Source organism: Leucoraja erinacea, chromosome 21 (assembly GCF_028641065.1).
Source record: "Leucoraja erinacea ecotype New England chromosome 21, Leri_hhj_1, whole genome shotgun sequence".
Classification (NCBI taxonomy): Eukaryota; Metazoa; Chordata; class Chondrichthyes; order Rajiformes; family Rajidae; genus Leucoraja; species Leucoraja erinaceus.
This window is the reverse complement of record NC_073397.1, coordinates 19,156,872-19,182,632: the sequence shown is the minus strand read 5'-3', so window position 1 is coordinate 19,182,632 and position 25,761 is coordinate 19,156,872. Positions and strand designations below refer to the sequence as shown.

Below are 25,761 nucleotides of genomic sequence, written 5' to 3'. Positions count from 1 at the left end.
TATCTTGAAGATCGGCTGATGTAATGAAGACGGTTAGATGTGTTGGGAGGCTGGATGAATGAATAGGAATAGATTAAATGATCTTTCTCACGTGTTTGTAACAGTCTCATGATATATTAATTCTATTGCTAATTTTTTTTCTCGCTTTGCAGAATTACCAATCTGAACAGGTTGTAGATTTAACAGTGAATTTAAATGACTATATCAACTCAGAACACCTGCAGCAATATGACAGGTAAATATACAAGAAGAGCTTGGTTCTGGTGTACAGTGCCCTCCATAATGTTTGGGATAAAGACCCATGATTTATTTATTTGCCTCTGTACTCCACAATTTGAGATTTGTAATAGAAGAAATCACACGTGGTTAAAGTGCACTATGTCAGATATTAATACATTTTTTATACATTTTGGTTTCACTATGTCGAAATTACAGCAGTGTTTATACATAGTCCACCCATTTCAGGGCACCATAATGTTTTTTTGTTAATTGATAATGTTTTCTTTTTTTATGTTTTATGTGTCATTCCTAACTGTCACTGTATGTCATGTTGTCACTTGCAGGCGGAGCACCAAGGCAATTTCCTTTTATGTGAATACTTGGCCAATAAACTTATTCATTTATTCATTCTTATTCATGTTTGGGACACAGCAATGTAATGTAAATTAAAGTAGTCATGTTTAATATTTTGTTGCATATCCTTTGCATGCAATGACTGCTTGAAGTCTGCGATTCATGGACATCACCAGTTGCTGGATGTCTTCCCTGGTGATGCTCTGTCAGGCCTGTATTGCAGCCACCTTTAGCTTATGCTTGTTTTTGGGACTAGTCCCCCTCAGTTTTTTCTTCAGCATATAAAAGGCATGCTCAATTGGGTTCAGATTGGGAGATTGACTTGGCCACTCAAGAATTGAATTGACCATTTTTTAGCTTTTTAAAACTCCTTTGTTGCTTTAGCAGTATGTTTGAGATCATTGTCTTGCTGTAGAATGAACTGCCGGCCAATGAGTTTTGAGGCATTTGTTTGAACTTGAGCAGATAGGATGTGTCTATACACTTCAGAATTCATTATACTACTACCATCAGCAGTTGTATCATCAATGAAGATAAATGAGCCAGCACCTTCAGCAGCCATATATGCCCAAGCCATAACACCCCCACCACCGTGTTTCACAGATGAGGTGGTATGCTTTGGATCTTGGGCAGTTCCTTCTTTCCTCCATACTTTGCTCTTGCCATCACTCTGATATAAGTTCATCTTCATCTCATTTGTCCACAAGACCTTTTTTTCCAGAACTGTGTTTGCTCTTTTAAGTACTTCTTCATAAACTGTAACCTGGCCATCCTATTTTCGCGGCTCACCAGTGGTTTGCATCTTGCAATGTAGCCTCTGTATTTCTGTTCATGAAGTCATGTGCAGACAGTCATTGACAATTCCACACCTGACTCCTGAAGAGTGTTTCTGATCTGTTTGACAGGTGTTTGCCGATTTTTCTTTATTTTCGAGAGAATTCTTCTGTCATCAGTTGTGGAGGTCTTCCTTGGTCTGCCAGTCCCTTTGCGATTAGTAAGCTCACCAGTGCTCTCTTTCTTCTTAATGATGAGGAGGAAAGACTAGGTGCTGAGAGCTCTCTTATACCTGCATTAAGGAGGCAATTAAACACACCTAATCAATTACAAATGCCTGTGAAGCCATGTGTCCCAAACATTATGGTGCCCTGAAATGTGAGGACTATGTAATTTCTACATGGTAAAAACCAAAATGTATAAAAATGACCTTTAATAAAATCTGACAATGTGCACATTAACCACATGTGATTTTTTTTTTCTATTACAAATCTCAAATTGAGGAGTACAGAGGCAAATAAATAAATGATGGGTCTTTGTCCCAAACATTATGGAGAGCACTATAAATGTAACATATGGAAAATTGATGAGTTGTCAATGAAAATCAGGCTCTTCAAACAAGTGTTGTGGTCAGTTTTACTCAAAATCTACTCTTTGCTACTCTAAATTACAATTATTAGCTTAGACCTTCCAATCGTAATATTTAAGTTGAGTTCTAACGCTAATGTAAAATGCGTTACATGTTCTCTTGCTTTCCTCATCTTTCTTACTATGTCAACATCAAGCTGTATTTTCTATACAAAACATTTTCACTGTTCTACTTGTTTGGTCTGTTAAACTGGTTTAATGATTTGAACACTATCAAATGGTGTAGTTTAGAGATACAGCATGGAAACAGGCCCTTCGGCCACCGAGTCCACTCCGACCATCGATTACCTGTTCACCCGAGTTCTATATTATCCCACCTTCTCATCCAATGAATGCACAAACCCTGTATGTCTTTGGGATGTGGGAGGTAACCAGAGCACGCAGATGAAGCCCATGCAGTCACAGGGAGAATGTGCAAACTCTATTTGGACAGCACCCCGAGATCAGGATGGAACCCGGATCTCTGGTGCTGTGAGGCAGCAGCTCTACCCATTGTTATGCATCTTTCATCAGGTGCCAAGTGAGACTACTAATGTGCCTGGAGACCACTTTTTAATTAAATTAAATTTGATCTAAAAATACACAAGGCTTCGTTAGTAAACAGAAGCATAGTTAGCAAAAGTAGTGCATGGTGTGCAAACCCATGCAGAGCAGTAGTGATGGTTTAATTCTCAATCTTTTCTTTGAAGGTTGATCAACTGTAGGGTGACATTTATAAGTCTGAAATCTACATATTTCATTTTCTCAGGAGGCTGACCCTTGCACAGAAATTATGCGCAGATATTAAAATTGGCTGCTGACGTAGGTTTGCTCATCCAAAAGGGATTATAAACAGTCAACATTCTTCAGAGGGGATGGTGATAATTTGGAAAAGGGATCTGACAAAACATTTTATGTATGTACAAGGAACTGCAGATGCTTGTGTAGAACAAAATGCTGGAGTAACTTAGCAGGTCAGGCAGCATCTCTGGAGGATATTGATGGACATTTTGGTCTGGACACTTCTTCAAACTCGGGTGAGATTTTGGGTCTGGCCTCATTGAGCCAAAGGGCCTGCTACTATGTTGTATCTCTAAACGAAGAAACTGCATCACCTGCCGATTGTTTTCCATACTATTTGTCTCTATTCTGAGGTAAATCAGCTTTCATAAAATGTTGCTATTTTGTTCTGCATTGTAAGAGGTATCTAAAACCCAGGAGAAAAAGAATATTCGATAACCTGCTCTGGGAAAGTGGAGCCCAGGGGGTTACCATAGTTTCTGAGAAAAATGCAGATTGGATGACAAAATTGTGTTCTCAGCAAATCTCCTCACCTATTTTGTGTAACTGTGCTTGGCTGATTGTGTTATTCATTCAATGCTGCTGCTGTTTGTGAGAACGATTCCACTCCCAATGCAGACTTTCTAGCTCTCACACTGCAATTACAGCTCAGGTTACTCAACAGGCCCAGAACACTACATTTCTCAGGAAGAATCAATATTGTGCTGACTCTGACATCAGTTCAGTGACTGGGCAAGATGCTTTGATTGTCACCGAACAAGAATAAGATCACATAGTCATAATCTGGACTGAAGTACAGATCATTAAATTTCAGTGTTGGGGGGTGTGGGGCAGGATTAAACAAAATGTTTCATAGCCAGTCTTCTTATATTCACTATTTTTAGATGTTAACCTTTAGAGATATAGGAAACATGCCTTTCTGCCCAGTGAGTCTGTGCCGAAAAGCGATCGTCCCATACACTAGCACAATCCTACATACTAAGGACAATTTACATTTTTTACCAAAGCCAATTAACCTACAAACTTGTACATCTTTAAAGTGTTGGAGGAAACCAGAGCACCCGGAGAAAACCCACGTAGAACCCAGGTCTCTGGAGCTGTAAGGCAGCAACAACTCTACCGTTGTGCCACTATGCTGCCCATTTCTATGGGGCAAATCCAAGATTTTAATGTAATAAATACTGCATTCAAACTAAGGCATAGTCTCATCTGTCTGAAGAAGGGTCCCGACTTGAAACATTGCCTTTCCATGTTCTCCAGAGATGCTGCTTGACCCGCTGAGTTACACCAAGCACTTTCTGTGTTTGTTTTTTATAAGGCATAGTATAAATTCACAAACTACAGTGAGGTGAAAATTGGCCAGGATAACTGAGAGAACTATCTAGCTTCAAATAATGCAACTGAGTTTTTTACATTCACATGAGAGAACAGATGGGGCCTCAGCCTAATATCTTATTTAAAATATAGCAACTTCAAAAAAGCAGCAGTACCTTGGTCTCCAGTGTGGGGCCTGATTCTGATAATGACAGTGTTGAGCAGCAGCAGGTACCTTTTTGGCATAGTTATCTCACTTTTCACTGCTTCAAAAGGATGCTACACAAAAGGTCCTCAAACTCAGCAAGCAGCAGTTCCTTGAGTCGCACATCTCCACATCCTCCCTCTCTGGTTCCTCATCCCAAACAGCTGCAAATCTAGACTGTAGATCAATCTGTTTTATTGACCTTTGAAAGCACCAGATTGAAACCCAGTCCTATGCTCATCATGTGGTGCTCATCTGTTCTTTCTGGCAGGTGCGAAGGGTCCCAAGCATTTCTCCCCATCCTTCCTTAGTTCAAGAGCTTTAAAGTTTGTTTTGATCCCAGCATCGTCCACCTGGTCAAGAATAACGACGGGTCAAAATGCAGTTAGGATTCTTGTCCACTTCACCTATCACAATACGGTTTTCTAAAAGCGCTGGATCATAATCATGTGAATAATATTAAAAGTAGTTGGTAAAAGCAACAGGTAGAGCTGCTGGCTCACAGCGCCAGAGACTTGGATTCGATCCTGACTACGGGTGCTGTTTGTACATTCTCCCTGTGACCTACGAGGGTTTTATCCAGGTGCTCCGTTTTCCTCCCACATTCCAAAGGTTAGTGTAAGGGATGATCGCTGGTCGATGTGGACTTGGTGGACCAAAGGGCCTGTGTCCGCGCTGTATCTCTAAAGTCTAAAGACGAAACTGTCAGAATAACAAATATCCTATTGTTTGATTTGATCTCAGATTTTGAGTTTGATTATATTGCTAAGAACTGTTTTGGAATCGATTAATTAATTTTGCTAAATTAATAGACAAAAACATAGGAGATATGTATGAATTGGACAAATTGTTATTATTTCAACAATCAAAATTTAAACTGAATGATAATCAATATTTTAAATATATACAGATATGTGACTTTATGAAGAAATATATACATAGATTTCAAACTATATTTTTAGACCCTTTAGTAGAAGTAATGAATATTAAGGCTGATTCACAAAAACTAATATCATATTTTTATAATAGTATATTAAATAGAGAATTACCCTCAACAGAGGCACTAAGAGAAGATTGGGAACATGAATTAATGATAAAGATCCCGAAAGATAGATGGGAAAAGTATCTGATGAACACACATAATTGCTCTATTAATGCAAGACATAATTTAATTCAATTTAAATTATTACATAGACTATATTATTCAAAAACGAGGTTGAATAAATTCTACCCAAACGTCTCTCCCAGATGCGATAAATATTTGTTTCAAAACGCCAATATAACACATTCATTTGTAGGATGTACAAAGTTGAATAAATTTTGGAGCAATATATTTGATATATTTACAAAGCTCTTCAAGTCAAGAATAGAACCTAATATGGAATGGATTATATTTGGAATAATAGTAGAAGATATCAATTTAAATAAAGACCAAAAAGTATTCTTTAATTATGGGTTAATAATTGGAAAGAAATTGATACTTAAATTTTGGAAAAATACAGCTATACCAACTATTAAAATGTGGATTAGGAATATGATGGACATAGCACACCTTGAAGAAATGAGACTCCGCCTATTAGATAAATATGACCAATTCTTAAGGAGTTGGTCCCCTTTCATCGACTTTTTGGAATCATGTGATGCAGCAGTACCGTAAAGATTACTGATTTCAGGTCAGGTCGTGGATAGATTTACATCTCCGAATAAAGATTTGAAAATTTCTTTTTTAAGGGTCTTTTTCTCCTATTTCTACTTTCTATTTTTTCTTTTCTTATATACACACTTCACATTTTTCTATTTTCTACTATCTATTTTTCCTCTTTTTCTTCTCTTTTTTTTTTGTTTTTTTTACTTCCTTTTCAAAAACATAAAACTAGAGGTTGTACATAGAATGTATTACGTTATGACATAGTTGGCACCTAAAATTAGGTACCACTGTATTGTTTTGTACTGTATTAACTTCTAATAAAATAAACAAAAACAAAAACAAAAAAACATCCTCCAGTGGCCAAGTGATTCGATAAACGCCATGTAGAATAAATAGGTGAGGGTGCAAAAGGACAAATAAATATGTCTCCATTGATCAGACAAGAAATTGACCCATATTACAAAAGCTGAGAAAGAGTTCAAACATTTGAGGGATCGTGCAACTTGACTAGTCCCTCGAGTTCCTCAAGTGCATCAAAGATTGTGAGCTCAGCTGATAATTTGCATCTTTTAGTATTGACAAGAACTTGCAATTCGTCTTTCAGGATATTGGGCTTGAGACTGCAGAGAATTTAGAATTAATTTTGAGCTCCTGCACTCCCTGGCATATATATGTGTGTGAGTGGTTAGCATTATAATACAGCAGACGATTTGGCCCATTAAGCTTGTACAAGCATGCCACAACCGACCTTGCCTCCTATTTTTACCACTTATCTCTCTGAATATTTCTTTTTGAAGCATTGACCTCGTTTCCTTTTGAAAGCTGATATTAAGTTTTCTTCCACTGTCCTTTCAGGCAGCTCATTCCCGGTCATGGCAATCTGCAGTATAAGGAAAATGCTTTCCTCGGGTTGCCTCTGGGCCTAAATTTGCAGTTGATATCAAAATGGGGCGAATTGTCAATACCGAGCATTGGATTGGATGACATGAGCACATCAATACATTCACCAAATTATTGCATGAATGGCAAATGAAGTTCGATATGAATAAATGCGAAGTATCACATTTTTATCGAAAGAATGCCTGGAAGATGCAAATCTGAGAAAGGTTCAGGGAGCTCAGACCACAAATATGCCACTTGCTAAAAGCTGTGTCACAGTTATCATGGCTGTATGGTTTAAAAAAAAGCGAGATTATTTCTAGAAGAATAGAATTGAGTAGTTAGGCTAAATCTCCCTAAATTCGGTTAGATCAAACTTGGATGTAAGGTATTGAAAAGATTTACAAGGATGATGCAAGACATGCAAGGATATCTGCGGAAATGTAGACACAAGGACTATAAATGCTGGTTTAAAAAAAGAAAGTATTACAGAAATTCAGCAGGTCAGGCAGCACTTCTGGAGTCATAGTTTGTATAGAGTCATACAAAGGTGAAACAGCCCCTTCATTCCAACTTGCCCATGCAGATCAAGGTGCCCCAGCATCATTAGTCCTACCTGTCTGTGTTTGGCCCTCATCCCTCTAAACCTTTCCTATCTATGTATCAGTCCAAATTATTTTAAATGTTGTTTTAGGTTCTGTCTCAACTACCTCCTTTGGCAGCTCATTCCATATACCAACCAATCTCTGAGTGATAAAGACCACAGTCTAAAAAAAGCATCCCAACCGAAACGTCGCCTATCCATATTCTCCAGAGATGCTGCCTGACCCATTGAGTTACTCCAGCACTTTATATTTTTTTACATCTGAGCAAAGGCTGAACACACTGGGTCTCTTTCCTCTCGAGAAAACACAAAAATCATAACATTTTTACTTGAACATGGTAAGACGTTAAAATGGTTCTTAAAAAGGCATATGGAATCTTTAGTGTTATAAACTGAGGCATAGAGTACAAAAGTAAGGGAGTTATACTAAGCCTTTATAACATGGTTATTGAGCTACAGGTAGAACAATGTGTCCAGTGCTGGTGATGATCCTTCACAAAGGATGGAGAGGGCACTGGGGAATGCAATACTTCTGTAATGTGTAGGGACTAGAGAAGCTGGGATCTTTCCCCATAAAGCAAAGATGATTTGGGGTGAGTTCTGAACGGAATTTGCAATTGTGAAGTATTTTGATATGATAGATAGGGAAAAATGTTATCCACTGATAGAAGTTTCGGTTTCCATCGAACACAGGTTAGAGGGAATCCGAGAGGTAAACGGGAATTTTTTAATGAATGCAAGTTGATTTGATTTGTAATGTGCTTCCTGAAAGCAAGATAAATACCTTAAGGGGGAAAGAGGAGGAGACTGAAACAAGAGTAGAAACTAGGAACTGCAGATGCTGATGCTCAGCAGGTCAGGCAGCATCACTGGAAAACATGGATAGATGATATTTTGGGTCGGGACTGAAACCATTTGGGTAACTATGCAAACAACCTACACAGGGTGAGTGGTCTGGGCACCCACATCCATTACACGTTTTCATGGATTTCGGAGGATATTCACTTTTCTCATTTATCCAGTTTTACAAATTCTAATGTGTGCATTTTCTGATCTTCCCTCCCCAGAGTTTTCAAGAAGAAAGATGAGTTACGGCATCGTGTTGAGTCAGTGATTATTTCTCCTTTGGTCGGAACGAAACCGAGGAAGGAAGGAGGGTCCCTGAAAGAAAACAAGTCAGTTCGGCCTTGTACTCAACCACTCACAGACCCCAGCCCACTCTACATACCTCCCAGTCACCCGCAGAGGCAATCTCCCTGGTGAGTGACGAGTCTGTAATTCCATTTAAAAGGCTGCTTGCTTTGACTTATACCAGGGGTCGACAACCTTGTTCTGCTTAGGGGCCAGGACACATGTCTCTGAGCGGATGGTGGGCCGCATCTATTACCATAGTTAAATGGAGGTAATAATAATACATACTAACTAAATTAGTAATTTGTAATCATACATACTAATAATACATAAACTAGTAATAATACGTTAATAATATATACTAATAATACATACTAACTAGTGTGACACCTGGTGTTTTTCGCATTAGTTTTCACGAATTTTTCAATCAGTTTTCTGCAGTTCCCAGATCCCTCGCATCCCCGGGACTGGCTGCAGTTCCCAGATCAGCTCGTGTCATCGGGACTGGCTGCAGCTCCCAGATCAGCTCGTGTCATTGGGACTGGCTGCAGCTCCCAGATCCCTCGCGTGCCCTGGGACTGGCTGCAGTTCCCAAATCAGCTTGAGTCCCCGGGTCTGGCTGCAGTTTCCAGATCCCTCGTGTCCCGGGAACTGGCAGTAGCGCCCAGGCCGTGAAAACTAATTGAAAAAAAATAAGTCTGCGGGCCGGATGATTTCAGGTTATGGGCCGGATCCGGCCCATGGGCCATAGGTTGCCGACCCCTGACTTAACCCTTTAGCCTAGCAGGTAAGGTGGCAAGGTAGGGTTGAGGGCAAGGCTAATACAGTATCAGTCTGAAGAAGGGACACAACCCAAAATGTAATCTACCCATGTTCTCCAGAGATGCTACCTGACTCGCTGAGATACTCCAGCACTTTGTGTCCTTTTTTGTAAACCAGCATCTGCAGTTCCTTTCCCTACTAATACAGTGCATTTCCTGAACTCCGATAAGTGCAAACACCTTACAGACATCGAAGTATCTTTGCAGTACAGTCTCTATTGTGATGCAGGAGAACACAATGGTCTAGGTGATGAGGAACAACTACCCTGCATCTTCAAATCTTTTTTGCCCAGGGTGCGCAAGTCCCACCTGTCTGCATGTGGCCCCTATTACTCACAACCTTTCCTATCCATGTCATTGTGTCTTACAGCATGGAAAAAGGACCTTCAGTCCAACTTGCCCTCATCTACACTCGTCCCACCTGCCTGCATTTGGCTCATATCCATCTAAACCTGTCCTATCCATGTCCCTGTCTACATGTTTCTTAAACGTTGTGATAGAACCTGCCTCAACTACTTCCTCTGGCAGCTCGTTCCATACACCTACCACCCTATGTGCGAAAAATTTAAGCCTCAGTCAGATTCCTCAAAAAACTCAATCAGATATGTGAGACACGACCTCCATGTTGACTATCCCTAATCAGCCCTTGTACAAAACCATGTTGACTATCCCTAATCAGCCCATGTCCATCTAAGTGCATGTAAATCCTATCCCTCAGAGTACTCTCCAGTAACTTTCCAATTGGATCAGTTGTAACATTTTCCTTAGTGTGTAAGGATAGTGTTAGTGTATGGGGTGATCACTGGTTTATGCAGACTTGGTGGGCCAAGGTGCTTGTTTCTGTGCTGTATCACAAAATCATTTACATTTGCGATGTATCACGAAAACATTGTCTTGGATTAAAATATGATCAGAAAGTCTGGAGTCGGATTAAAAATAAGACAATGCTGGAAGCAATACGTAGTTTGTAACCGTATCTCTTAATCCGTATCTCTTAATCAACTTGATTGATTGAAAGATACAGCATGGAAACAGGACCTCAGGCCACCAGGTCCACACCAACCTTCGATCACTCGTTCACACTAGTTCCATGTTATTCCACTTTCCCATCCACTCTCTACACACACAAGGCAATTTTCAGAGACTAATTAACCTACAAACCTGCACATCATTGGGATGTGGTGGGGGGGAACCAGAGCACCAGGAGAAAATCCATGTGGTCACAGGGAGAATATGCAAACGCCACACAGACAGCACCTGACATCAGGATCGAACCCAGGTGTGAGGCAGCAGCTCTACCAACTTTCACAATATTCAGTAGGGGAGAAATATCCACATCCACAGAGTTGATATTCATGTCTACGCTGCACACATCCACTGTTGCCAACAAGAGGTTCATTATCTTTTGTTGGGTTCATCGTGGACTGACAGCTTTGCTGAAAATTTGGTGCCTAGTAACATTAATGAGACAAAAGTATGACTGGGGAGCCTCAGTAAGTGGAGCACCTGGACTGCGGGCAAAGGAAGGACTGGCAGGAGGTGTGATACTGTTTCTGTAAGTGATGCAAAATCGAAATAGGTGGGTGAGAATGTTCAGGTTGCTTACAATAATTCCAAGGACATTAATGACAAAACTGAGAGAGCCTCAAGCACAATTTGAAATGAGCAGAGCTAGAAAAGGGATATAACTGAGTACCAGAGTAAGCAGCCAATCCTGGGCGAGTTAGTGTCTGTAGAAAGGTTCCGGATTCATTCTTGGGAGTTAACTGGAAGAGTACGGAAGGAAGGAGTCCAAGCGACAACAACTTGGAGAAGAAATGATGATGATAGACAACGGGCGTTTCCTGGCACTGCTAATGATGATCTTCTGTTCATCACTGTGTGAGCTGTTACTCCACATCATCACAACATTTTCCTACTTTAACACCTAAGCACCAAAGCCGTGACTGTAATGTTTTTTTATCCTTATAATCAAATTCCACCTTCTCTTACCTCTTTACCTAACCTCTTTAAACTTCCTGCACCGTACACCCCTCTGAAATCTCTGCTCTCCTCTGATTCTTGACCTTTAAGAATTTCTGAAAGTTACCCAGGTTTGAACTGTGGAATTGCCGACCTAAACCTTTGTCTCCTGCCCCACCTTTCCCAACATCTTCGTCAAGACCTTTGCAAAAAGTGACCTCTGACCAAGTTTCTTTTGGGCTACTCGGTATGGTATTTATAAAATTGTCTGAGAAACGAACCTACGGAAACAAGATCTTACCCTGAAACGCCACCTCCTTATGGTCTCCACGAATGATGCTTGACCTGCTGAGTTGCTCCAGCAATTGTGCCTCTTTTTGTAAACCAGCATCCAAAGTTGCTCGTGTCTACGGTTACAGGTCATTTTACAATGTTGACATTGTTAATGTAAAATACAAGTTGGGTTGTATGGGCTGAATGCAGGAAATGTGTTGAGGGAAGTGTGAAATGGAGCCACAAGTCATGGTGTCATACAGTTCAAGAACAGGACATTGGGTCATCCCAACCATTGTACTTGGCTAATCAAGTTGGGTTTCTTACTATGGCGAGGTACAGGTACAATGAAAATCTTACTTGCAGCAGCATCACAAGCACATAGACTGAAACAAAACACAAGAAAATAAATTACACATAACACGTTCAAGTTACATTTATTATCACATGCACCAATTGGTACAGTGAAATTTGATTTACCATAATTATACAAGACTGAAAAGAAAAAAGATGTAAAATAGCAATATATTAATAACACAAATCTAATTTGCCCACATTGAATATAAAGAACAAACATCCTAGGTCCTTAAAATTCTATTGTGGATATGATTTATAATAGTTGCACTGGTGCGCAACATCTAATATTTTTTTTTAATGTAAGCTGATTAACTACTGCACTTGTATAATTAATTAATCTCCCTCTTTGCTTCCGTTCAACTTCACCTGGAGACAGACGTAATGTCACCACCTGCTCACTGCAGTAAATCCTTGTCTGTGCATCGTAGCCTGCATTGTTGGCACTTGGTCTGTATGCTGGTTGTAATGCTGTGTTTCTGCCACAGGGTGGGGCTGCCTTTGGTGGGTCCAAATCCTGCATAATTTAAAACATTTCCAGCAAAAATCATCAATACATGCAGAAACTAAATCAGAGCCAGACACAAAAAAAGATGTGATGCTTTAGGACACTGCAAAACTTTTCCCCAGCCTATATGATATTGTGCAAAGGCAAGCAGCTGAAATGTGGGCAATAAGCCCCCATGTATATCAGTCAAATAACTGGCCTTGGGGAACATTATGGGAGCAGAGATCTATTTATATGTACACTTAACCCTGTCCCCCCTATGACTAGTCTGAGCATTACTAAGGCTTGAGGTCTTGCAAGTTACACAGACCAGACTCCCTGTCATCTGCATTTTACCCTGCCTTGGCAAAGCAGCCAACATAATCAAAGGCCTTTCCCACCCCAGTCGTTCCTCCTTCTGCCCTCTCCCGTCCAACAGAAGGTATAGAAGCTTAAAAGCTTTTTAACCTATTGAAACAGCAAGAAAGCATGTCAAGTTATGACCATGAAGGTGCAGTTTGTTTACGGTTTTATTTATGCGGCTTGTGTCTGGGCAGAGATGCACTTTTGTGGGAGGAATAGTGAAAGCCTGTCCTCTTGACCTGACCTGCAATAACCATAGACCTGTGACCAAGTTGTCCTCTCCAATCTACTTTCTGCATTGTGCCTTCAACTTCCCTAAGATCAATAGTCGGAGGGAAAGTCAGCAAATAACCATATAACAATTACAGCACCGAAACAGGCCATCTCGGCCCTACAAGTCCGTGCCGAACAACTTTTTTTCCCCTTAGTCCCACCTGCCTGCACTCATACCATAACCCTCCATTCCCTTCTCATCCATATGCCTATCCAATTTATTTTTAAATGATACCAATGAACCTGCCTCCACCACTTCCACTGGAAGCTCATTCCACACCGCTACCACTCTCTAAGTAAAGAAGTTCCCCCTCATATTACCCCTAAACTTCTGTCCCTTAATTCTGAAGTCATTCCTCTTGTTTGAATCTTCCCTATTCTCAAAGGGAAAAGCTTGTCCACATCAACTCTGTCTATCCCTCTCATCATTTTAAAGACCTCTATCAAGTCCCCCCTTAACCTTCTGCGCTCCAGAGAATAAAGACCTAACTTATTCAACCTATCTCTGTAACTTAGTTGTTGAAACCCAGGCAACATTCTAGTAAATCTCCTCTGTACTCTCTCTATTTTGTTGACATCCTTCCTATAATTGGGCGACCAAAATTGTACACCATACTCCAGATTTGGTCTCACCAATGCCTTGTACAATTTTAACATTACATCCCAGCTTCTATTCTCATAAGGATGGGTTGGGGCACATTCTAATTTATATCCAACTGGGGAAGAACAATTAAATGTTGACTTAGCCTGTCATCCCCACATCCCTTGAATGAATGTTTAATAAATATATAAAGACAATAAAATTGGACTTAGATCAATAGAAACGATTCAAAACTGTGGAACAATAGGAGGAGGTGGACACGAGGAACTGCAGATACTAGTTTACAAAAAAGACCAAGTGCTGGAGCAACTCAGTGGGTGAGACAGCATCTTTGGACGACATGGATATGTGATGTTTCAGGTCAGGACCCTTAACACCCAAAGTAGGAGGTAGAACCAGGAGAATTGAATCACGGGTTTAAAAGAAGGAAATTGACAAGGGATTGAACCTCAAGGTGAATCGCAAGGGACACAAAGAACTGCAGATGCTGGTTTACAAAAAAAGACACGGTGCTTGAGGAACTCAGTAGGTCAGGCAGCATCTCTGGAGAACATGGATCGGTGATGTTTTGGGTCGGGACCCTTTTTTAGACTTCTTCATATACAATTTTCTTTTAATTCATTTCTTTCCTAAATTGGCACTTTTGCAAAGTGGTTTAACTGTGATTGTTCCGTCACGTGTTTCCCTACACATATATGCTTTACTCACCTAATGTGGAGAACATTAGCAAATACCTGATGTGAGTGAAAGTGCTTTAAATAGGCTGCCAAAGATGAGACATTTGTGACTGTACACACTGTTATGGAACTTGTTTCATTTAAATCTTTTATCTAAAGATGCTGCTTCCTCCAAGTGTCATCAAACGTTTTCATCTGTTCAAATAACCTTGTGTAACAGAGGACTTGTGAAGAATCATTTTCACAGTGTAAATTGTGATCCAGCATGTACTGGTGGAAAGCTGGGGCTAGATTCAGAATTTACTGTAATTTTTCTGTAATGATGATGTGATGTATCGGAGAGGCCTTAACCACTCATAGTAAAAGTCAACAAATGAGTGAGGGAATGTGCAGACACTACACTGATAAACGTTCTCACTATCATGGCTCTCGATGTGTACCATCGCTCAACATCCACCTTATTTACTGGCAGCTTAGTATCTGATCTTAGACTAAGTGAGCCTTCTGCAGATAGCTAATGATAGTGCGTAACTCTTGTGGACAGTAGCAAATTGTATTTTCCCCTCAGTATTTAAATCACACCTATGAAGATTAAACAAACCAGTTTTTGTTTTTATTGGGATTGATGTGATTTAAATTCCATGGACCGCGCTTCAGAGAATTGATTTCTTTTTAATAGCCGGCAACAGTTCTTGGGCAATACAGTCTCTGCTGCTTAATAAAGGTAAGTTTGTGTGTAGCCCTAATTAATTAGATTCATTGGGTAAGCTCAAATATGTTTAGTGCGTGGCCTTTGGTGTGATGAATTGTACACAAAGCTGGCCTTGGGCTGCCGCCTGAACATCACCTGCATCCTTATTTAAATTTATTTTGCAGAGCGTTCTTTTAAGCTCTGCATTCTTTAATTGTTCTAATACCTCATTTTCAATTCAGTGCTTTGACTTGTACATGAAGCCATCTCCAATGATTATTTCTGAACAAGCTTCATAAATTCTCTGAATGGAAGCCCGAAAGGCAGGTGACTGATTAGTTGCCACTGTAGTTTAGTGGTTAGCATGCTGAGGTGCTGTGTTGCAGTGTGTGCTATCTACAAAATATTCTCTGCTTTCTTAGGAGACCAAGGAAATTCGGCATTTTTCCAATGGTCACTGGAACTTTATTGCCACATGTGTGTACGCGGAGTGAAATTCTTTTTTTACATACAGTTTAGTCAAATATTGCCATACCTAAGAACAATCCCCGGTTAGGAAAATGTACAGAAATAGTGCACTGAAACTGCATGCAAGAGGTGCCAGGTTTTGGAGCCATTCCAATACGCGCTCTAGGTCTTATGGAGTGGAGCCGATGCAGACGAGCCCAGGCTGCTGTGGGCCTCCAGCCGTTTCCTTCGTCTGGATCGTCCAGCGATCCGACATCCCTCTCCTCGCCCATCTACCTTTGTGGTCCGGGGGCACCTCCCGCAGCTGACCTTGGGTGCATGGAGGCCAGATCCTGGTTCATCCTCCGATCAGCCTGACTCCTCACAACCACCATCGTCAGCTCTCTCTTCTCTGGTCTCTGGTCTTTGGGGGAGGAGCAGGGGCGGCTTGGTTTGGTTTGGAAGACTGCAAGAAATTGAAGAAAGTTGTAGATGTAGCCCAGTTTGTTACACAGACCAGTGACTCTATTTACATTTCATGCTGCCTCGGAAAAGCAGCCAACACAATCAAAAACTCCTCCCTGCTCCCATCCAGCAGAAGTTACAAAAGCTTGAAACTGTACACACCAGATTCAGGAACAGCTTACCCACTGTTATCAAGTTTCTGAACGGTTCTACCATAAGCTAGGATTCTGTCCAATTCACCTCTACCCCATTGCAGACATTGGACTTTGTCCGTGGAACTGGTGCAATTACATTGCTGAGAACTATATTCTGTCTCCTCACATTTGCTCTACCAATTGTACTTGAGTTAGATGTGATTGTATTTGTGCATAGTTTGATCTGATCTGATTGGATTGCATGCAAAACAAAGCTTTTCACTGTATCTCAGTACACAGGACAAAAATGGGCCCAAACCATCCTTACTGCAGTTACTCACTCTGGCAACTCTGTCCGCACCTCACATACCTGCAACCAGCAGGACATTAAAGGGGCAGCCGGGGAGTGGAACCCAACATGTTCCCCTGCAAGTCGGCTCCATCCGGACTTGGAAATATGCCAATTTCTTCCATCACTGCTGGATCTAAATCCTGGAACTGTCTGCCCAACAACCCCACCAGAATTATTGTAGTCATTTAAAAAAGGGGTTTAAATTTCATCCTCCTAACAAAGTCCAGATCAAAATGTGTAAATTAAAATAAAAAAATGCTCACGAGGAAGTAGAGAGGCAGTAATTATGGAAGCCATATCATTTCTCGTGAAGGATTGTTCCTTTTGTGTTCTCTGCTCCCCGGAGTGTGTCTGAGGGTATATTTTGCAAAGAGACAGTTATTACATTGACTAAATTGATGTTCTGTAGAAGCAGGATTCAGTAACATGTATAATTGGTTTGAGGTATCACTGTAATTTTTTGGGCTGTTTATCAATTTAATAGTTTGTGTTCTGGAGATCGGAGTGTTAGATTTATTTGCAAGTATTACTGATGGTCTACCAATGTCAAGATACATCAGCATGCCTGTCTTATACACTGCGTGATTCTCCCATGCCCCACACAGATTACCTCCAGATTCAGGGACAGCTTCTTCACAGCTGTTATCAGGCAACTGAACTGTCCTCTCATCAGCGTGAGTGCCTGACTTCCCATCGCCCACATTGGAGACCTATGAACCATCTTTAATCGGACTTTATCTGACCTTAATGTTATAACTTGCACTAAATGTTGTACCCTTAATCCTTTAGGGCTGTGGACAGTTTTATTTTATTCATGTATTGTCTTTTCTATGACTCGATAGCACACAAACAAAAGCTTTTCACTGTACTTCGGTACATGTGAAAATATAAACTAAACTGGATACGCCCATGCAGAATTAACGCTGTGCATCAATGTTTTTTAAATGAGATATTAAACTGAGGGTTCATCTGCTCTCACAGGTTAGTACAAACAAATCATATGGCATTGATTGATGAAGATGCTGGACTCTTTCCCAGGATCCTGACCATTATTTTTTTCATTAAGTCCTTACTGAATGTGTGACTTTGCTGTGTACAAAACAGGTAATTTACAAGGTCAACTGCATTTCTGAAATTAATTAATTGGCAGTAGAACACATTGAGAAATCCTGGGATTGAAATTTAAGAGCATAGAACAGTACAGCACAGGAACAGGCCCTTCAGCCCACAATGTCTGTGCCAAACATGATGCCAAGACTAATACTTATTTTTAGTTTAGTTTAGAGATACAGAGAGGCAACAGTGGCCCGCCGAGTCCGCACCGACCAACGATCACCCCCATACACTAGTTCTATCCTACACACTAGGGACAATTTACAGAAGCCAATTAAACTACGAACCCGGATGTCTTTGGAATGTGGGAGGAAACTGGAGCATCCAGAGAAAACATACACGGTCATATGGAGAAGATACAAACGCCATATAGACAGCACCCGTAGTCAGGAATGAACATAGGTCTCCGGCACCATAAGGCAGCAACTCTACCATTGCACCACTGGTGCTGCCCTGCCTGCACATAATCCATATCAGCTCCAGCAAAGGTGGAACAGGCAGCCTATAACTTTTCCTCATTATTTAGTAATATCAGGATAAGTTTTATGCTGGATTGTTAAAGTTCGTCCTTTATTTATTGTTCAGTGTTTGGCCCCATTATAAAGCACATTCTAAAGTATTCAACATGCCTTTACGGAGATACAAGGAACTGCAGATGCTAGAATCTTGAACCTTTAGCCTCCCATAACTGCTATCATAGTAATTTAGTCTTACCCAATCAAAGCATCTGCAATTTCTAAATGTTCCAGTGTTTAGTATATAGTGGAATATTTATAAAAAGAATATTTCAGACCCGTAACATCGCCTATCCATGCTCTCCAGAGATGCTGTCTGACCCACTGAGTTAGTCTAGCATCCTTTGCCTAACTTTAATGCCTTATTGCCTAATCTGAATATTTTCTTTTTCACCTTGTTGATGGTAACCCAAGAAAATACTCAGAGAGACTTGACATAGAGCAGCAATCAGCTTCATTTCAGGACAAGGGAATGTGCAGAATAATGTTACGTTCACTCTGCTCAATTTATGTCTTTGTAATCATACAAATCCAAGAACATGCGAGGCTTCCCTACATTAGTGACTTATTTAACTTGGTTTAAATGCATGTTTGGAGTTGAATATGAGTTTGACAGCTACTGAATACAGGTGATATCTACCACTTGGTCCGTGCATTGGAAAGTTCAATATGAAGTATAACAGGCAGCTGATGTACTGCCCATTTGTGTCTCCTGGTGATTTCTGATGTATGTTATCTCCAAACATTTTTACTTTTTAAATGAAAACCTGTGAAATCGTATTAAATCCTGATTCTCCTTGCAGTCTTTCTTTGAAAAAAAGCCTAATTATTTCCCTTGACAAACAGACTGGAGTAAAAGACCTTTTTACACAATAGGTGTGAAATATCCTGTAATTTCCCCAGAGAGCTTAAAGGCAGTTTACTGTTCAAATTCTTGGAAAATAACTACTGTATAACATATTAATGAGCTTTTATCTACGTGCATTCTTTTAAACTTTAGGAAAGTTTTTTTCCCAAGAAATAACTTTCTTTATTTCATCCATTCAGAATATGTCAGTAAATTGTGTACCCATAACTATTTAAATATTAGTTTGTTCAGATTCACTTTCATATTGCAATTCACATTTTCCTATAACATAGAAGATGGCTATTTGGCCCAGTGTATCTAAGCTAACTCTCAGAATAATCCTATCAATCTGTCTTCTCCCTGTCTATTTCCTTCCATTGCATCCATCAGTACTAACCTCTCACTAAATTTTTGAAGATAATCGTACATAAGTTGCTCCCCTTCTGTGGAGAGTAAAGAACGGTGCCACCCCGAAACGTCACCTGCCCATTCATTCCGCAGATGCTACCTGACTCGCTGAGTTTGAGTTTAGTTTAGACTGCTTGAAGTCTACGATTCATGGACATCACCAGTTGCTGGATGTCTTCTCTGGTGATGCTCTGCCGGCCTGTATTGCAGCCATCTTTAGCTTATGCTTGTTTTGGAGGCTAGTTCCCTTCAGTTTTCTCTTCAGCATATAAAAGGCATGCTCAATTGGGTTCAGATCGGGTGATTGACTTGGCCACTCAAGAATTTACCATTTTTTAGCTTTGAAAAACTCCTTTGTTGCCTTCGCAGTATGTTTGGGATCATTGTCTTGCTGTAGAATTAACCGCCGGCCAATGAGTTTTGAGGCATTTGTTTGAACGAGCAGATAGGTTGTGTCTATACACTTCAGAATCCATTATGCTACTACCATCATCATTGAAGGTAAGTGAGCCAGTACCTTCAGAAGCCATACATGCCCAGGCCATAACACCCCCGCCACCGTATTTCACAGATAAGGTGGTATGCTTTGGATCGTGGGCAGTTCCTTCTCTCCTCCATACTTTGCTCTTGCCATCACTCTGATATTAGTTAATCTTCAGCTCATCTATCCACAAGACATTTTCCCAGAACTGTGGTTGCTCTTTTAAATACTTCTTGGCAAACTGTAACCCGTCCATTCCTATTTTTGCGGCAAATCAGTGGTTTGCATCTTGCAGTGTAGCCTCTGTATTTCTGTTCATGAAGTCTTCTGCGGACAGTGGTCATTGACAAATCCACACCTGAAGAGTGTTTCTGATCTGTCGGACAGGTGCTGGGGTCTTTTTCTTTATTATAGAGATAATTCTTCTGTCATCAGTTGTGATGGTCTTTCTTGTCCTGCCAGTACCTTTGTGATTAGTAAGCTCACCAGTGTTCTCTTTCTTCTTAATGATGTTCCAAACAGTTGATTTTGATAAGCCTATGGTTTGGCTGATGTCTCAAACAGTTTTATTTTTGTTTCTCAGTCTCATAATGGCTTCTTTCACTTCCATTGGCACAACTTTGGTCCTCATGTTGATAAACAGCAATAAAAGTTTCCAAAGGTGATGGAAAGACTGGAGGAAAGACCAGGTGCTGAGAGCTCTCTTATACCTGGTTTAAGGAGGCAATTAAACACAAACATTATGGAGGGCACTGTACTCAAGAAAACAGGCCCTTCGGCCCACTTGTCCACGCAAACTATCGATCACCCGTTCACACAAATTCTATGGTGTCCTCTTTTCCATCCACTCCCTACACACTAGGAGCAATTTACAAACGCCAATTATTTGGGATGTGGGATGAAACCGGCGCACCCGGAGGAAACCCAAGCAGTCACAAGGAGAACATGCAATTCTACACCAACAGGTCAGGATTGAACCCGGATCTCTGGCACTGTGAGACAGCAACTGTGCCAGCTGCACCACTGTGCCATTCCTTCAGCATTTTATGTTATGTCCTACGTAAGTTAACACACATAGAAAATAAACTGCCTACGTTTTCATCCAAGTCATTTGCAATTGCCAATTAACCTTTGAAACGTGGAAAAGACTATGGCACCTGCGGGGAAACCTGCACGGTTACAAGAACATGAAAATATCACACAGGCAGCTCCGGATGTAGAGATCAAACCCAGATCACTAGAGCTGTCACAAGGAAGCACAATTGACTGTACTACTTATCTCTACCTACCCTATTTATCTCACTGCCCTGGATTTACATTCCTGTAAATGTATCCAATCACCTTTCAAAAGCTTCCACCATACCATCAGAGAATATATTCCTGTGATAATAACAATGTTGATTAAATTAAACCCTCTCATTTCCCCAGGTAGTCATCTAATATCTGATTCTGGTTGCTATCTCTGCCAAATTAAACAGCTTCTCAATTCTCACCTCATCAAAGCATCTCAAAATATTTTGAATTTGTAAGAGTACTTTTTATAAATGGTCCTTTCTTTTAAAAAAATGATATTATATTAGAGGCTTTGGAGAGAAGAAGCAACATTAATGTATTGAAATTGCCATTCTTACAGATTATAAATCTTGTCTTATACCCATGCTGTGCTCATCAATGATAGCTTTTAGCATCTAATTTAGCTAGCATTTAAAATGATTTTGCTTTGAAGCTGCAAAGATGTTTGCCTTTGAGACGGCAGCAAATGTCAGATGCGAATAACGTTCTTCGTAGATTATTATCTTGGTGTCATTGAAAATGAAACAGGCGATGACTCTCCTGCATTAACTGCACGGTGGACAAGTGTTTGGGAGAGAATAGCTTTAGGACGTGCACTGGGTGAGAGTTAATCTGATTTAGTAACTTAGCGGGTGAGGCAGCATCTCTGGAGAGAAGGAATGGGCGTCGTTTTGAAACGTCGCCCATTCCTTCTCTCCAGAGATCCTGCCGCCTCACCCCCTGAGTTACTCCAGCATTTTGTGTCTACCTTCAATTTAAACCAGCATCTGCAATTATTTATTACACAGTCAATCTGATTTATTCTATTCTTTTTTTTTGAGCAACCCTTACAAGTACAGTTAACCTGGAAAATAATCATAAAAACCCATGTTGTCAGAAATGTTTCTCCCTGACCATATACAGCCTCCACCAAAGAATAATCTCCGTGTGTAATCATTGAACGGTGCAGCACATAAATAGGCCAGTCAGTCTTCCATGTGTTTATAAGCTTCTTGAAAGGTTTCCAATTAGTCCCACCTCATATCCTGTCCTCGGCCTTGCAAATTTTTCCCCTTCAAATCCAATTCCTCTTTGGAAAACCTGATTGAAACAGCTTTCACCACCTTCTCAGGCAGCAGCTCACTGAATACATACAGCAACCACCTAAATGAAAAATCAGGTCTCCTCCCTTCTCTTTTTGGTTACTGACCTTTTTGCCACTGAAAGCAGTCTTTCCATACCAAAACCTTTCATGAATATGAACAATTAAAAAATCTCCCCATGGGTATTTTTGCTGAGGTGGGAGAATCTCAGATTCTGCCACCAGTTAAAGATTTCTGTTCCTTCATCCTGTACTCTCTGATGTGCAAACCAACGCCTAATCACCTTGTTAGATTCTGCTGCCGAGCAGCAATCTACTGAAGAGTGGGTATAGAGTTTCGGCATGTGTGTGGATGTAAGTGGGTGAATAGGCACAAATGCTGCTGTCAATTTGAGGCAGGTGTACGATGGGCAACTCCGATTCGAGTGTTAGAGTGTTAGCAGTCATTCCGTGCGTGAAGGCTGGTGAAATAATAATTTAAACACTTTTTAGTAAAAGGAATGAAAATCTTTCAAATAGTGTCATTGATTGAAAGATACAGCATGGTAACAGGCCATTCAGCCCATGAGTCCTCGCTGACCATTGATCACCTGTTCATAAGTTCTATGTTATCCCATTTTCTCATCCAATCCCGACACACTAGGGGGAAATTTACAGAGACCAATTGATCTACAAACCCGCACATCTTTGGTATATGGGAGGAATCCGGAGCACCAGGAGGAAACCCATGCGGTCACAGGGGGAACATGCAAACTCCACACAGGCAGCACCCAACATCAGGATCAAACCCGGATCTCTGGGGCAGAATCATAGAGAGATGCAGTGCAGGAACAGGCCCTTCTTCACACCAAGTCTATGCTGACCAACCACCGAGCTATTCTAATCCTACAGTAATCACATTTTCATTCTCCCCACATTCTTATCAACTCAACCCAGATTACCTACTCACTAGGAGCAATTTACAGTCGCCAATTAAAAAACCATCCTGACCATACAGAAGCTTGAAAGCGTACACCACCTGACTCAGGAACAGCCCCTTCCTCTCTGTTATCTGGCTCTCTGGGTTTCACTGGTCTGAATCCATGTCTACACTTCTGGTCTCTGTTCAGAGGTGGTAGGATACAGGATTTGGCCCAGCGAGCAACATGGATTCAGACCAGCAAAATCCACAAACCCAGTTTGTACATTCTCTGTGTGTTTTCTCTGGATCCTCGAGTTTCCTCCCACATTCCAAAAGTCATGCAGATTTGTGGGTTAATTGGCTTCTGTAAATTGTCCCTAATGTGTGGGATAGAACTAGTGTACAGGTGATCATTGGTCAGCATGGACTTGGTGGGCCGAAGGGCCTGTTTCCATGCTGTATATCTTAAAAACAAAGAAAAACTAATCTGCAACATATCCCATTAACCCAGCAAGTAAACTGGCATGTCAATCTCGGTCATATTTTAATATATAGGAGCTTGCACCTCCATTAACCTGTCTGCTTGTGGATTAAAGTTTCCATGCATTGTGTGTGTTTGGGAGGGGAGGGGGGAAAGACCATTTGAACAACTGATGTATTTAGGAGAATGTTTATAGGCTGTTCCATTACCTGAAAAGTTCACCACAGTTGACACTGTGTTGCTTGGGATTTAGTTTAGTTCGGATTCGAGATACAGCATGGCAACTGAACTCTGCCCACCAACTCCACACCCACCATTGATCACCTGTTCACGCAAGTTCTACGATATCCCATTCACATATCCACTCTCTAGACATTAGGGGCAATTTACAGAGGCTGATTAACCTACAAACCTGAACAACTTTTAGATGTGAGAGCAATCCAGAGCATCGGAGTAAACTCACACAGGGAGAACATGCAAACTCTGCACAGACAGCACCCAAAATCAAGGTCGACCTCAGGTCTCTGGCGCTGTGAGGCAGCAGCTCTACTAGCTGCTCAACTGTGTCACCCCAGATGTTGAAGCTTTGTGTCTTTTGTACAGCTAACAATTGTCTTTTTCTCTCCACCACTCCCAACCTCCAGGTCTGGCCCTATGGCACCATTTGCAACAGGGGGAGATGATCTTGATCCATTTAGGTAGGAGTCTATATCATGTTGTTTCTCCTTTGAATGTTGAAAATATGAACATTTGTGCACTTGCATTTTCTACACTGGTTTCTCGACCCAAATATATGATAACATTTTACCAATGAATTTACCAAAATTACATTTTACATTGGGTCATTGGGTACCTAATATAACATTGAGGGTTATACAAGGGTTGTAAAATTCTCATCCTTGTTTTCAGATCCTGGCTTGGCTTTGGCACTTCCTCCCTTTCTAGTCATTGCTTGGAAGCAGGCCCTTTGGTCCAACTGTTCCTGTGTTGTACAGTTTTATGTTCTGTTTTTGCTGCTACTTCTTATAGGCAGCATCACCATTTGTTTTCTTTACCAAAACTGCCCCTTTAATATGGTAAAATATCCTGAGGTGATTTACGGATGCCTCGAATTTAACACAAATTATCTGTACAACAATTTGTAGGGAACCCTGCAACCTTGGACATTAGTGATTCAGTTGGAAGGTTTTACAGTTCCTGCTTGAGTTTTCAGTTACAATTGCCCTGAATATTCCAAATCAGAGTAAATTCCATCTGAAGCTTCTCAACACAAAACATCACCAAGCCATGTTCTCTGGAGATGCTGCCTGACCTGATGAGTTACTCCAACACTTTGTGCCTTTAGATGCCCTGTCTTATTCCTCTCCATTACCTTCGTGCTTATTATGCCCCATGCTCCAAAACAAAAAAGAAAGATCTGTATGTAATGCATTCCTATACTGAAATATTTGAGGTTGTGTTTATTATATCTGAAAGCCTCATATGACTGCACTGTTACCTCCGTGGGGGATGGATAGGTAAGGTTTTGTTTTGATCTCACTAAAATTGCTTTCATACACCATTTGGTTTAAGTGTATTCCTGGCTGTTCCCTGTGTAAGCTCTTATCTTGTGTCTGCCAGCCCCACTTTCCCATCGGTAAGGACTTTTCCACAGTGCTTTTCTGAACATCATGTTTTATATCCAAGTTGCTCTGAAAAATAGCACAGTGATGATACCGTAAATTTGACTGACAGCTAATGTCCATGCACACAGCACTGTGATAATGACTAGATAAATTTGAAAGACATGTATTGAGCAAGACGCCAGGGATATCTCTAATATCGCTGCACTTCTAGGTATGTCTAAGGAGCTGTCAGAGCGACCGTATACTGCCTTTTTTTTAGTCCCATATGAAAGACAGCGATGCATTCCATGCTTGGTTTCTGGCTCACTTGCAAAAGAACCCACTGCACAGCTAACAAAGGGAGATACAATCATGAGAGGAATAGATCGATTACAAACCAGCATCTACACTTAAATTGCACTGGTCGTGTTAGTTAAAGGCTCTTTCCGGAATAGATAGGATGAGTGCACAGAGTCTTTTGCCCAGAGTAGGAGAATCAAGAACCAGAGGACATAGGTTTAAGTCGAGGGGGAAAGATTCAATAGGAACTAGAAGAATAGTTTTTTTACACAAAGGATTGT

General features: G+C 40.8%; 1 protein-coding gene across 1 annotated transcript in view; it reads left to right on the top strand.

The window, feature by feature from the left end:
* Window positions 1-25,761, top strand: part of psmf1 (proteasome inhibitor subunit 1) — a 33,935-nt gene that overhangs the window by 3,933 nt on the left and 4,241 nt on the right. The window contains exons 3-5 of the mRNA XM_055652307.1: window positions 153-235; window positions 8,493-8,684; window positions 24,221-24,274. Coding sequence (XP_055508282.1) covers window positions 153-235; window positions 8,493-8,684; window positions 24,221-24,274 — 329 coding nt within the window. The remainder of the gene's footprint in view (window positions 1-152; window positions 236-8,492; window positions 8,685-24,220; window positions 24,275-25,761) is intronic.